General features: G+C 41.0%; 1 protein-coding gene across 4 annotated transcripts in view; it reads right to left on the reverse strand.

The window, feature by feature from the left end:
• Positions 1 to 8,116, reverse strand: part of st3gal3b (ST3 beta-galactoside alpha-2,3-sialyltransferase 3b) — a 39,228-nt gene extending 31,112 nt beyond the window's left edge. Inside the window, exons 1-4 of one of the 4 annotated variants that reach the window (XM_084546010.1) lie at positions 7,692 to 8,116; positions 5,040 to 5,187; positions 962 to 1,024; positions 415 to 456 (exon numbers count right to left, since the gene is read on the reverse strand). In XM_084546010.1, the coding sequence (XP_084402136.1) occupies positions 415 to 456; positions 962 to 1,024; positions 5,040 to 5,148 (214 nt within the window). In that variant the 5' untranslated portion in view covers positions 5,149 to 5,187; positions 7,692 to 8,116. Of the gene's footprint in view, positions 1 to 414; positions 457 to 961; positions 1,025 to 4,492; positions 4,560 to 4,668; positions 7,623 to 7,691 lie in introns of those variants that run through there. The other 3 variants (XM_084546012.1, XM_084546011.1, XM_084546013.1) reach the window with 3 other exon arrangements.
• Positions 8,117 to 14,739: the final 6,623 nt, after the last annotated feature.

Genomic DNA, 14,739 nt, shown 5'->3' on the forward strand with positions numbered 1-14,739 from the left:
GCATAAGGCAGACGGAGGAGGAATTAAAGCTGCGGGTTCATAGCAGCAAAAAAAGAACTAAATAAACACAAAAAGCCAGCCTTACAGGATTCTTACAGTATTATGCGCCAAATTTCCAACAGACTGCTTCACTGCTATTTCTTACCAAGCAGAGACAACAGAGGGCAGTGTTGTATTACACTGCAGCCTTTTAATGGAGGCTGTCAACTAAGCAGATGTTCACTTCAGCTGGAATCTGTAATTTATTAAGGTCAAATACAATGCTTTCCTATAAGGAATACATCTGATTTGCAAATTTGGATTTTTTGCTTGTTTCCCCAACTAGAAAATATTACAGTATTTGAAAGGTTGGTTATTTTATTTTAACAGTGGGAAAATAAGGATGTGGTTTGGCAATTGGGGCTGCAGATATACCTGAGCCTACTATTCGTCCACCGGTGAAGTCTGTTTCCAACTCTGAAACACAAAAGGGCTTGTTAACATCATATGAGGCCAGTCTTTCAACAGCAGCATTGGATTTGAAAATAAAGCCAACCGCAAACGCCAGCTATTACAGAGCCAGAAGGAGGAGGAGGAGGAGGATAAAGAGAAGTTAGTGGATTTAATCCCAGTAGGCAGTATTACGATTCGCAATCTTTATTCAAAGACAGAAAGCTTGATGAAGCAGAAAATTAACTGCATGAAGCCCCCGTTGTGTTTATGTGAATATTATGACAGCGGTACATTGAGAGATACCCATAAAGATGGAATGAGTGAAGGAGAACAAACATGTCTGGCAATAAAACAATAAAAATTAGGGCAGGTAACGACAGTCAATATGAAGGCAAATATGGAAAGCTATTAAGTTGTTAGCAAAGACTTGTAGACCGTGGGAAAAAAGACACTCAGCAGCACAATCTAAAAATCACCCGAATTGTAACAGTCACCCAGTGTAGTATGGGCAAAGTCCAAGTGCCTCTACCTGTAATTCTTTTCACTTCAGCACCTTTAGTCTGGGTTAGAGTGGGCTCTTCTGCATTCCTCTCTGTAAACAAAAGGGGTTAACACACTGAAATGAGATCACCATCAGTGGAGAGCTGTGGAAGCAACTATTAACAACAACACCAGCAACCAAGACCAAAGCACGAAGAAGATGATACAAACAAACAGAGCAGCTTTAACAAAACAGAGAGCGGCTGCACACAGACAAAAGGCACAGACAGAGACAAAAAGTTGAGTTGTTTTTTTTGTTTTAAACTAACACTAATAGATTTGCAGTTAATGACCTGCTTGTTTATTATGCTGTGAAGATTTTGGAAAAAGCCGATTCCCATTTTCCACTTTGATTAATCATTATAATTAGTTGCAACCAGGTAAAGACTGGGAACCTTTGTTTAACATGGTTTATGTCAAACATAAATAAGTGTCCATCTCTTCTCTATCAAAATAACCAGAGGCCAGCATGCCAATAATTAAGCACGACAAAATTACAAAGCCATATTCAATACCGAACAAGGACAAAAAGTGCTCCTTGTGACAAAAGGCAACTATAAAATGCAACAAAGCCTCTCCATATGAAAATTCTCCAATTAGTTAACTCCACACTCTGTCCAGTTGAAACTGTATAGGTGTATCACTATAGCTGAGACAAGAGAAGGGAACCCCTGATATTGAAACCCAAGCTGGGACCAAGAATATTTAGAGCACGATCCTTGAGCATCTGCTGACCTCAACGCCAAAGAAGGACTGGAAGTGGAAAAGGGAATGGCTTTGGAACAATATACAGTGTATTATTATAGATTCGTGAGTAGCATGTAAAAACGTTCCTTAAAAAAGGCAAGAATTGTCCAATGACAACATTTTTTATGAGCCATTTCAGGGGTTGTCTTTAACAACAGTGGTATACATTTGAAATAAAGAGGGTTAAAGTTGGGGCAGCTGGCTACTACAAGTAGAGAAAGACATGTTAGCTGCTTGGCTGGTGGCACACCTGTTTTTTTAACACCCTGGGAGTGTTCATTTCCAGTGTAACACCTGGATACTAGCAAAGCTAACCAATTATGCATGACCCTGCTGTTGACTTGTGCAACACAATACTGACAATACTGTCTTTAACAATCGGTTCACTTTTAGCATTTGGGGTTCAACACGTTACATCTGAAACCATCATTTAGATACAAGACCTTTTTTACAACAAGTTCTTAAAACGCACAGCATCACAGAAATACTAACAACGAGAGTATCTCGTGTTTGTGCTGTCACACATCAGTGCATTACTTGTGTATTTGCAAAGTATCCACACACAATAATAATGTGTGGTTTGAACACGGATATTAGAGCCAACTGAGTTTATTTCACCATAGCACTGTGATCTCTGTTGGTGGTTTCTGAGTTACGTAAAAAAATAACGCACACAAGAGAAGCAAATGGGTCCCTGTGTGTCATTCACATCCTGCAACTGATGACTTTTAAATTACATTACAGCTTAGTGAATATTATAGCCAGCCTTTATTAAGGGGAAAAAGGAAGACTTTACTGTTGAAAGCGAGGCCTCGAACCACTCAAACATCACAAGCATCAGGACTGGCAGACGCCGTATGAGAAATAGCGACAGAAAACGCTGCCTTTGGCTGTTGGTTGAAAAACAATCCAATACAAAATGAAAAATAAATAAATAAATAAAAATGCACAATTGATCTGATACTATCCGATGGATAAATCACAAAACAGAGACTAGGTACAACAGAAGGGTGTAAATCTTTTGAATGCAGTGGCCATCTGGTGGATATGTTCATACAGCAGCTGGTCGAAACTAACACACACAACACGCACTTCCTACAGGAAGCCAGCTCGTCTGAGAAAGCGACCTAATCAATAAGCCACATCACTTTCCTTCCTTCACTAATATTCTGCAGTGAGCCCCCATTCTCATCTTATCATACACCAGTGCATCCCAAATCATCTTCTTCAAGATACGTCTGTGTACACTAGTGTTATCAAGCAAAAAATAAATGCAGAGAATAACCGCACAGATGCACATGATGATGACGTATGTGATGAGCAGTGTAAATGCCTCTATATTATATTTGTCCCTGGGGCAGTCAGCACTAAAAGTCAAGAACGAAGAGGAGAGATTATTGAGATTAGACCTTCTCAGTGAGACAGCATAGTTTAGCTAACCTAGGCAGAGGCTAGGACATGTTCATCTTCCCCCCTTGACCCTCTTTAAGCCTAACATCTGGCACCACAGTGCTGCAGAAAACCAACCTTGTGCACAGAAATCAAACCTCTCTACTCTTTGTTGCACTGCTGACTGTACGTTGGCGTTTTTTTTTTTTATTATTATTATTATCGGAGGCTATTGTGCAGATTTAAATGCACCACCAAAGCCGGGGGACTTTTCATCATTTCAAGAATACATGAGGTGTTGCAACAGAAAACTGGAGCCTCGTTACACAGAGACATTCACCTCAAGTGTGATGCAACACACAAACCATACAAGTTATCTTGCAATATTTGACTTCAGCTAATCCAGTAATGCGAGAAAACAAAGACAAAAACCTATATAACTGATGTAACCGACAATATGTAGACATTTACAGTGGCATTTGGAGTCAAGCACTTTGCCACAGCCATCACGAAATGGTAAATTGCAACTGTATATCACACACTATCAGGAAGAGCAGCAGAGCAAGGTTACGTTTAACGGTAAAGACCGAAATGCCCAGGTTGACAACGATTCATGCACACTGGATAGGTCAAGACTCTTTCAGCTTGCTGGGTGTTGCAAGACCGGGACTAAACATAGGTGGGGAAAAGGCAAGAAATTAAGCAATTGTGTGATTTGGCAGATTTAATATTTTATGAAAAGATCCAGCAAAGCCCTATCACAGACGAAGGTCAATAGCCCTTTCAGGCAAAAGTGGAATTGCTGAATTATATTTTGCCTTTCATGTAATGTAAACTCCATGTTCCAATCCAGTGCCGTTACAGGGATAAAATCAGTGTTTACATCTGAATATAGATTATTTGTGAACCGACTAGTCCACACACAACCATGGGCACCATGGGACCTTAGATTAATGTAAAAAAAAATAAAAAAAATAAATAAATAAATAAACTAAACCTATTCCACTATCAAAATTTACACCACAGCAAATATCTCAAAGACAGAACATGAGAGAGATTAATATTTTCCACTTTAAAGCCTTACACTTTACACAATATGTTGTCCCTCTAACTAGGATCTTAATCTGCTTCAAATCGCAGACTGCTTTAGATTGATTTCCTTTAACTGTATGTAGGAGGCATGGGCATTTTTTTATTATTGATTTTTAAATTTTTTTAAAGAGAAATCTTCTAGCCCCCTCTGCTGGACGTGGACAGCTGTTTCAGGAAGACCACACAATGACATGAATTTTCCCGGAAGCACCACAAGGAATTCACACGGGGTCAGCACGGCCCACTCCCAGACAAACCAAGAGTATGACTAAATGTAAAACAGAAGACGTGCCTTCTGAGTATGGTGTAATGGGCCTTTCATCATCGCAGCGTGGAAATCTCATGTCATTTCCTCCCAACTACCAAGGCAGATGAGACAATAGAAGGTTGTTTCAAACTGGAACTAAAAAAAAACAATAGATTCATTTTGTTTTTTTTGTTTGCTTTTTTTTTTTTAACGCTGCCTACCAAGGCGACGGTTTATATCTGCGGCTTCTACAATGGCTCTTCAAGAAGATCTGGTCAGACTGTCCCCACAACAACCACCACTCCCATGGTGTGAATGGAAATAATAATTTCATGTCAGAGACATACAGGTTTTGAGACACAAACACACAAATGGACACAGCAGATTGTCTATACAATGAAACAAAAACAGACTGAAATAAACAGACAAGTAACTGGCACAGAGAAGCAGACAGCTAAACAGATTACAAAGTGGTTTTCTTAGTACAAACAGACAAAACACGCTAGGTTTGTTTTTTGTTTTAAAAAGGACTATGACAGATGGATGATGATGTGAAGAATAAATAGCCAGTCAGACTGGAGGTGTCACTTACGAGGCTTCTGGCCCCATACGGGTAGATGCAGCTTGCCAGAAGAGTAGTAAATAAAGCCCAGGACCAGCATGGGGCAGAAGATGAACAGCAGCTTGTGTGTGGGCTTCATGGTCTTCAGTCATTCACATGGCACCATCCAGGTCATCACCTGAAAATGACAAGAGCAGTGTGGGATGTTCTATTTATACATCAATACCAGAAAGGGAAATTTGTTCAGTCAGCTGTAAATAACCCAGTAAGCCAATGGGGGAGTGGCAAGAGAGGAAAATGACTACAAAAACACAGCATAGAAAAAAACGATAGCAAGGTTCATCAAGATATGAAGACAGCCTCAACCGAGCCTAACTCAAATCTCCATCTTTGCCCACAAACCTGTCCTTCCTGTCAAGCATAATGTAGTCCTGTTTCCAAAGGCAATTCAATAATTAGAAGAACAAAATTATTCAAACATTAACAGATTTTTTCTATGGGAGAGGGGAACCCTGACAAATAGCACAGGAAGTGGAAGTAGGAAGGTAAAAACAAGGTATTTTAGCGACATGTTGGATAAACCACAAAAGAGATGAGAGAAGCAACACCCCGCTTCTTATCTAGTGTCAAAGCAACTGCTGAACAGTCCCCAAAACAGTAATGTTACTAGTCTACAGGAAACCACGCCCAAACTGCAGCTCAAAGCATGGCAGCTGCACGGTAAATGGACATCCGTATTTCCCAGTAGTTTATTGTATTATCGAACAACATAAAACATGCCATACTACATGCAACGGATCATATTCAGTCAAGAGGTCACGAGCCAGAAGAGATCTGCCTCTGTGGCTTGGTTTCACTTTTGAACACACGCTGCTAATCCTCTCACCACCAAACAACCTATAACACAGCAATCCTGCAGCCACTTTCAACCCCAGGCACATTTTGATATTTAACCATGATCAACGGCTTTTGTTAAAAGGGAGCCTCACTAAAATGCCATGTGCTGTGCAGAGTTACTCTGATGCGACAAGCTTAAAACTATCTGTACCAAATTCAATCTGGGGCATCGTTATTTCCTCCAACTGAATTCTGTAAATCATTAGCACAGGCAGGTGTCTGGGCTGAGCTCGGCTCAGATAAGACTGTAATACCTCGGAAAAAAGCATTATTTCAAAAGTTCATAATCCCCATGAGGCAGAAGCTCTCTCCTCCATGTTGAAAAAGAAAGCAGCAGTCTGTACCAGTAATATATGGACTAACATCTACATTTTTAAACTGCACATGTATTTGTGAACTACTTATTTTATATTACATGCATGTATTTTATATTCTACTTTTAAGATGTTATACTGTTGGGTATTCTTGTGGACGATTCTTGTTGTATTCCAACAAATCCATTTGTACACACAGATTAGTGAGCACATGGAGGTAGCAATCCACCAGACAACAGGTCGACCACATAGTGAATTTTTTATTTTTATTTTTTTAAGAGCATTTACATGATATGGCAACAAACACACCAGTGAAAACAAATGCTTTATAATACAACGGAGTTGCACTAAATTTTAGTTTCATTATTGTTATAGTGTTGAAACGGAGCGGTAGTTCAACTGTATGCTCATTTTGGGGGGAGGGCAGTTAGACTGGATTAAATTAAACACTAAAGTGTCTCTTTAGACTTGCCCACTGACTAAACCAGGGTTGTCGTTAAAACTAGTATTACAAACCACGTAGTACTACAAACCACAAGCAGCAAAAATTAAAACAAAAACATAACCTTCATTAGTTCAGGACTGTCATATTAGAATATATTTTATGTGTGTACCTAATGAAGTGGCCAGTTAGTGTATATAAATCCTAGTGAATGGAGATTTCAGTCCAGACTTGGTAACATCCACATATTAATAGAGAAAACGGGAAACGTTATGGCGGTGGTTGGCATCAGTCCCACAGTGGTGACTACATCCCTGAGTAACGGAGCAGCGACTGTCACATACCTAAAGTTGTGTGTCTTTACTCACACCTGTAAGCGGACTACTTCACCAGCACACCTGGCTGGCTGCTTTACACCGAGCTCCGTAACTAGCTAAACAAACATAACGGAACTTGTTCGATAATATAACCCCTGAGTTGATGCAGCCTGCTCACAGCTTACCTGGGGTTTGTCTTAGTTTTAAGTCTCCATTTACGCTGGCGACCTTAAATAAAACCACAGACATGTAAAGGGGCTTTGAGTATTTACAATAAGAGTGATTAATAAGAGAAGAAGTGACGGTAGAGAATAAACCGAGGCTAACTGTTTTCGTTAGCATCGGTTAGCCCGGTCGCTATGCTAACAACGCTACGTTGGCATAGTGGGGAAAATCGCCTTGATGCGTCCGCAGGCCTGCAGCGGATCAACACAACACGGGTTAGGAGATTTTGCGGCCAGACAACTGGCTTAAGTGCCGCAGCAGTCGCAGTAGGGTGGCCGAAACAGTCCACACATGACGGATTAAAAACAGCAGCGAGCGTACCAAAGTGTGGAGAATAATCCCGAGGTGGATCGGGTTGCTGCTGGGTGAACAGTCGACCACTGGTTTACCCAAATTAACCACCACCATCACCACCGTCGACTAAAACACGGCGTAGCGGCGCGTCTCATGTCCATTTCCAGCGCGTTAACATAACTGGAGACATTACCTTTTCTCGTCCTTCGAGTCCTCTGGTCAGAAACAACACCAGCTCTAGAATAAATAGCGAACTGGTCGACACAACGACCGTGTCCTTCCTCCTCTCCAAGCCATCTTGGTGAAATCTGCGAGACGACCAGCTTGACTGCCTCTTTCCACTCGTGTCTCAGCAGCTCTAGTTCGCATCAGGACTGGCAGGAGGAAGAAAAAGCAACCCCTTCCATCAACACGAGCGGCAGCTTTACTACAGGTCCACAGGCTGCCACCGACAAGTCACATGAGGGATCTTCGACTACTGCGATGCCTTGTGGTTTAGGGGAGCTATGATGAATGTACCTTTTCATCTGGCTCTTCGCGTGGTGCGTCTCTCTGCTCGTCAGCTGTAAAGTGTCGGACCAGGCTTCGCTTTTAGGCATTTGTAGCCTACAGACCCCCCCACTCCCCCAATCAGCTGTAGCAGTCCCCGCTCAGCAGTAATAATAGAGATCCAGTAATGTATAGAAGTTGTTGACCTGCCTGCCCCCCACTACTATAATGGTATGTGCTAGGCAAGCACTGTTATTTGATTGACTAGGTAGGAGGCATGTTTACATCCCACAGTGCGGTTATTAGTGGTGTAAAGGTATTTTCAGCAAAGGGACATCTAGATTGGTTCAGCTTTTATGCATTTGGGATATTTTGGTCTTTCAGTTAAATACACTATACTAAAACTATTGCATTCACGGTATTCATTAGTGTAAAATTACAGAGAGAACTGTTGAGTTAGGTGTGTTTTCATTTTGGAGGCTGTGGTCTATATTTCAGTTGGACTGTGTTTTGCAATAACTAGTGTTTCTAAATTTCGTCAACCCCATTTTTGTCCGTGGGCCAGGCTAAATAACAGAAACACTTTAATTCAGTCCTGTTTAAACAGCACCACAGTCTACATCCTCCAAAATGACCGTCCAGTTGAGTTACCACCTTTCACAGATGCTCCCTATTAAACCCCAACATCAGCCTTTTACAACTGAAGAAGCTACATGGATGAGTAGCAAAACATCTTCAAGAAACCCTAGTTTCAGCTTGTTTTTTGGATGCACCTGGATACCAGGATGGTTGACCTGGAACTTTAGACTAGGACATTACAATGTATTTGTTTTCACTAGTGTTCCTAATGATCTTTGCAAGTGGGTGTATTATTCTACAGACTTCCTGTCTTGGGAAGTTGGTCAAACCAAAAAACACAGCTAAAACAAAGGCATTTTTTATTGTCTTTGTTTTTGTGGACATACACCGATCAGCTACAACATTAAAACCACTGACAGGAGAAGTAAATAACATTGACCATCTTGTGACAATTCAGTGCTCTGCTGGGAAACGTTTGGACCTGGCATTCATGTGGATGTTACTTGGACATGTACCACCCACCTAGACCAGACCAGGCACCCCCACCCCAAAGCAATGACACACCTTGATGGCAGCAGTCATCCCCAGCAGGATGCAGCCTGACACAGGTACACACACAATAACTCAAAAAACATGAAAAACAGCACAATGTGTTGACTATGCCTCCATATTCACTAGATCCCAAACTGATCCAGTATCTATGGGATGATCCACGGAGGCCCCTCCCCTCAACCCATTGGACCCAAAGGCCCCCACTAACAACATTCTGTTGCCAGACACCACAGGACACCCTCAGAAGGCCCATGTCCATTCTCTGATGAGTCACAACTGTTTTGGACGTCAAGGGAGACCTACACAATATTAGGAAGCTGGTCATAATGTAAACATTTTTATATTTAACCAATTGGTCTCTTTTGGCAGTGTCATTTTTTTCTCCATATAAATCCAGTTTGCTTGAAATAAGCATTGAAACAATTCTATATTTTCTGTACTACATTCTTTTAAGGATTAAAATATCTAAAACATTTTATCTAACTCAAATCATCCCCAGTTATACACTTCATAAAATATCTTGCAGACTTTTTATGGTATCCTAAATCCCAGTTTTTCCCTACCATGTGGCTGCTCACGGCTGATAATTATGTAGCAACCGATCCATAGTCCTGTCCTTCACAGCTTCTCGGGTTACCCTGTTTATTCTGTTTTCCTTGCAGATCTTGCATCTTATTTGTGCCCTGACATTCGCGAGGCCTACTATTATACATAAGCAGTCGCTGGGATGGGAGCCAAGGTACATCAGGGTGGGAGACATCCGTATTTGCCATGCAAAGAGTGTGGCAGAGTAGCACGCCAATCTATTAATATTGAATCAAGCGGGAAATAGAATCTGCTCTCCCACTGTTCTCCATCTGGGGCCAGGAGATTAGCAGGAGGTTGGATAATATACACAAGGAAACACTGAGGCATGCACACACATACAATACACAAACACTTTCAAAGCTTCCCAGGATCACATGCTTTGTCAGGGCTGGCGTGGAACTCCTCGGTGAGTTTTCAACACTTCACTGCCTTTGGCACACCGATCATTCATTTACATCACACTTCTAAAAGGCGACAATCAATGACCAGAGAGAACAATCCAAGGGGATGAAAGTGTACCAATCTCTAGCTAATTTTGGGAAACAGACCATCTTCCATTTGTCTCCCATTAATGAGCTGTGTTCTTAAAGTGGCACCATTTATTTTATACCTTTATGTCCTAATCCAAGTCCATCCACAGATACTATCATTCAGGTGTTAATATAATTGGAAATTAGAGTAGTAGGACACCCGCGCAATGTTCTCCCTGAGTCTGCGTGGGTTCTCTCCGGGTACTCCGGCTTCCTCCCACCGTCCAAAGACATGCTGGTTAGGTTAACTGGTAATTCTAAATTGGCCGTAGGTGTGAATGTGAGTGTGAATGGTTGTCTGTCTCTCTGTGTTAGCCCTGCGATAGACTGGCGACCTGTCCAGGGTGTACCCCGTCTCTCGCCTGATGACAGCTGGGATAGGCTCCAGCAGACCCCGCGACCCTTGACAGGAATAAGCGGGTACAGAAGATGAATGAATGAATGACACCCACACAAAGGCTCAACCTCAGGGATTTCGCTGGAGATTTAAAACCTCTTGGTAAAATCTGCTGCTACTGTAACCTCAGCCATTGGTACCTATGAAAACCAAATCCCTCTGAAGGAATTTAATCTGATAATCTAAATTATCACAACATACCGCGCATTATCTAACAAAGAATGCGAATGCAACACCATAAACAAGGACTCACTTCCAAACAAAATCACTTAACAATGGTGGCTGTGGCTCAGTAGTGCGGTTGTGGTTGTGGGTAGATGTCTTTGCGACTGCAAAGCACTTTGAGTACCAAAAGGTAAAAAAACGCCACATAAAAACATCTTTTCCGTGTTTCCTCTCATCCAACAAGGGTTATTTCCGAGTGAACTTCTTATACGAGCACAGCCAAGTTTAGCTGTGGCAAAATAAATAATTCATAACAATGTAAATCATAGATGAACAGTCTGCTGAATAGTGTGACTTTTGCTCCAGTGGGAAGACAGTGGGGGGAAAAAAGCGCTCGCGAAAGGTATACTAATAGCTCATTCTATATTTGTAATCCCGTCCAGAAGTCCAGCACTAGATCTAATAAGATCTAATAAGAAGTTTATAGATGGTGAGAAAATTCAGCTATTCATGGTTCATGTTTTTCCTCAGTGATCTCAGATGAGATGTTTTTTTGTTTTTTTTTTAAAAAAAGTTTTATAAATCTGCAGCTTCTCTAAATCTCACCAAAAAAATATTTGCAAATTGTAAAATGACTAAAAAGAAAACTATGTGCATGCCTTTTTGCAGTCTCATTCTACCTTCCCAGAGTTATCAAGGGAGGTTATTTTAAGCCCAACCACTGGGCCAGGGTCAAGGGCTCAGCCTTGGCCCACAAATAATTCTGGCTTTGTTTCATTCTCTTATCTAAGGTGCTATGATGGTTATATTGAAAAAAATAAATAAATGAAAAATGAAACCGCTCTGGTTCCCACGCAAGTCGAAAAGCGACGTCTGCATTCATGACATTTTTAGTAATACAGTCTGCACCACTTAGAAATGTTCTCACACTTCCCCTTTTTTTAATCCTGTGAGAAAATGTACAACTATACTATCATATCATGCTACGATATGTGCCTCCGAGTTAGGGATGTTGATGAGACGTCACTCTACTCTTAAGTTGTGTAAACAAACAAAAAAAAAAAAGACAAAAATCCTCTTTACTAATGTTTTATGTTCTTTCATTCGGAGCGGGACATTACCTTCTCAGCTGCAGCTGTTAAGTCTTTAATCCAGCATGAACTGGACACGTCCTGATGAATAAATGCTCACATACAGAGGTATTTCCACAGAGCAGAGAGGCAACACCTGGAGAGACGAGTCAAATTTTATTTGCTCACTGTCCTCTCAGCTCTCTGCAAACATTAGTTAACCGATAACATAATTTAAATAACAGAACACGGGGCCATAGATAATCCCAATGAAACACAAGCACTGCAGTATGGTTGTGGTCTCTGTAAACATTTGTTAACCAATGACAGGGCGAGTTAAAAAAAAAACAAAAAAAAACAGGCCCGTTACACTTTAAATGTGCAGCAAACTAGTCTGACACAATATTACAAGAATGAACTCTTTTTTGGATGTCAAGTGTTATTTTTTATGTATTAAGTATTATTTGTTTCAAGAGCAGATATAGCAGAAAGTGAAAAAAGGACCTTTGGAATACTTGCTGCAAGCTTGTTTTAATCTATTTAGATATTCAATGGAATTTGGAACATTTTTACTAACGGTGATATTAGTCCAAACAACAAGGTTTTGTAGGAAAAAACAACAACTAGAGAATATAATAAGAAGGTACAAATATATATATATAAAAAAATGCTCTTTGTGAGCTCTACTATGTTACCATTTGATCCTTCTGCCTAATACATTAGGTATATATGGCTTTTATGTGTAAAAATGTTAATAGTCAGTATCATTAATATGAGCACAGACACTTTTACCATCTCTAATCACATTACTGATTCTTTAATAAATCTGGAACCATGAGAGTATTATTCTCATTGATTCAGACAGTACTCCCATCCACAATATCACATGACATTTTCACTGTAAATATTTACCCCCAGCCATGACTCTATAACGGCAGAAGCACAACAGTAAGCATGAGGTCAGGATTGTGGGTCATGCTAACCTTTAACTGCATTGGTTTTAGTTCAATATCCCTGAATGAAAGCTCATTGTTTCAGCCTTAATTTCAAACAACCACGACATGAAAATGTTGGTATTTCATTTGTGGAAGGAACCGTAGATTACATCACCTGTCACACCAGACCTGAGCTGGAGGCTGTGGAATTGAGAAAGCTTGCGTGCTTGCAAGCACAAGATTGCTCAGACGATTAACGCTCGGATCCATCATGTGACAAAGCTGGACCAGAGTCGAGCCTTGGGGGAAAGCGTAGGCTTAGATTTCTGCAGTCTGCTGCTTAATGAGGTGGCAACAGCGGGAAGGTCTCTTTAGAATGAAGTGGACCATTGCTGAACATAGCCTCAACTGCAGCACATGATCTCAGCGTGTTTGTATGATGACACAGGATGCATTAGATCACTGGCTGCTTTGTAGGGCAGAGAAATAAAGACCGCACAATGTTCTTAAAATATGTAGCACAGTTTAAAACATGTACTTTACAACAACAACAAAAACAAACATTAGGATAAACAGTACATAGTCATTGCGGCTTACAGCTCATGCGCCGCAAATACGAAACCAATCAACAGGAAGTCTATCAATTTATTTTTCAGCTTGTGCTTTCACATGCGCACGTATCCAGACTTTCTGACGCTGTCACTAATTCAACCACACACACACTCTGGTCTGCAGCCTCGTGTGTGTGTGCATGCAGTGGAAAGTGACACTTTACTAGCAGGCAAGTTGTGGCAAGTGCACGCAATGCAGTGAGACACAGGTGATTAGCCTAAGGCACATATATGCAGCATGCAGTATAAAGTATAGCCCCTTTCAAAACAGAAGTCACAAAGTGCTTCACATTAAAAGCATCAAAGCAAGCACAGATTAAATTAGGCTAGGCTGCGCCCGTTCCCTCACTCCAGTAAGGCAGCCCTGATGCAATTTGGGCCAGATAAAATGTAGCCATTATGAAGCAAGAAATACTCTGACTGGTACTTTTACTTAGTGAGGTTGACAGAAATCTGCACTGACCCACGGTTCACCTGCAAGGCTGTGTAACCATGACAGCGCTCTCACAGCCCTGAACCGAGCGGAAGTTGTCAACAGCGTTAGAGGTGGGGAACACTGTACGAATCTGCTAATACACAAAAGCTTTAGGTCTGACTTTCACCTCTCGGGGGACTTTTGGTAGAAAATACCACCGTCTCTGGCGTGGTAATGATTAATATGAGGGTGGGTATTTTATATACAGAGAACAGATGGAAATACTCATCAATTAATATTCGCAAAAATAAATGAAATAATAATTTCCAGGGAAACATGAAGAGAAGCTATTGTTAGAAGGAAGTATGACTCTGGGAAGATCCTTGTAATAGTGAGGGGCTTACTTTAAAAGCAAAAGACACAACAGAGCATGCCCTAAACTCATCAGCGCTTTAAACTAGATTCAGAGAAGAAAGATAACATTTCTTATTCAAGTCAGCAACTCATCAGCACAAAAATGAGCTTTTCTATTTATGTATACAGGGCCTTATCTGATTTTGCTTCAACAGAGCAGTAGAGGAGTTGTACAGCAGTGGTCTTCATCCCAGTCATTTAAAGGTCAGGCACCAGTGGAAGGAATTTAATAAAACCTGAAGGTATCAAGAGCCTTTGTCAGTACAGAGTAGTTTATCTCTAAAGCACGGCTTAACATTTGTACATTTATTTCAGGAATACCAAGAAAAGAAAACCCCCAGAATGCCTCAGGTAACGAGTTCTACCTGTCAGCACACATCTCACAAACATCAGCAAAAAAAACAAAGGGAAAATCTGTCAGCATGTCGACATGCATGGGTGAGTACCAAGCTGCCACCTCTGGGGCTGAAATATGAAGCCAGCATGGAAGCACAGT

The sequence above is a fragment of the Chelon labrosus genome, assembly GCF_963514085.1.
Source record: "Chelon labrosus genome assembly, chromosome: 6".
Classification (NCBI taxonomy): Eukaryota; Metazoa; Chordata; class Actinopteri; order Mugiliformes; family Mugilidae; genus Chelon; species Chelon labrosus.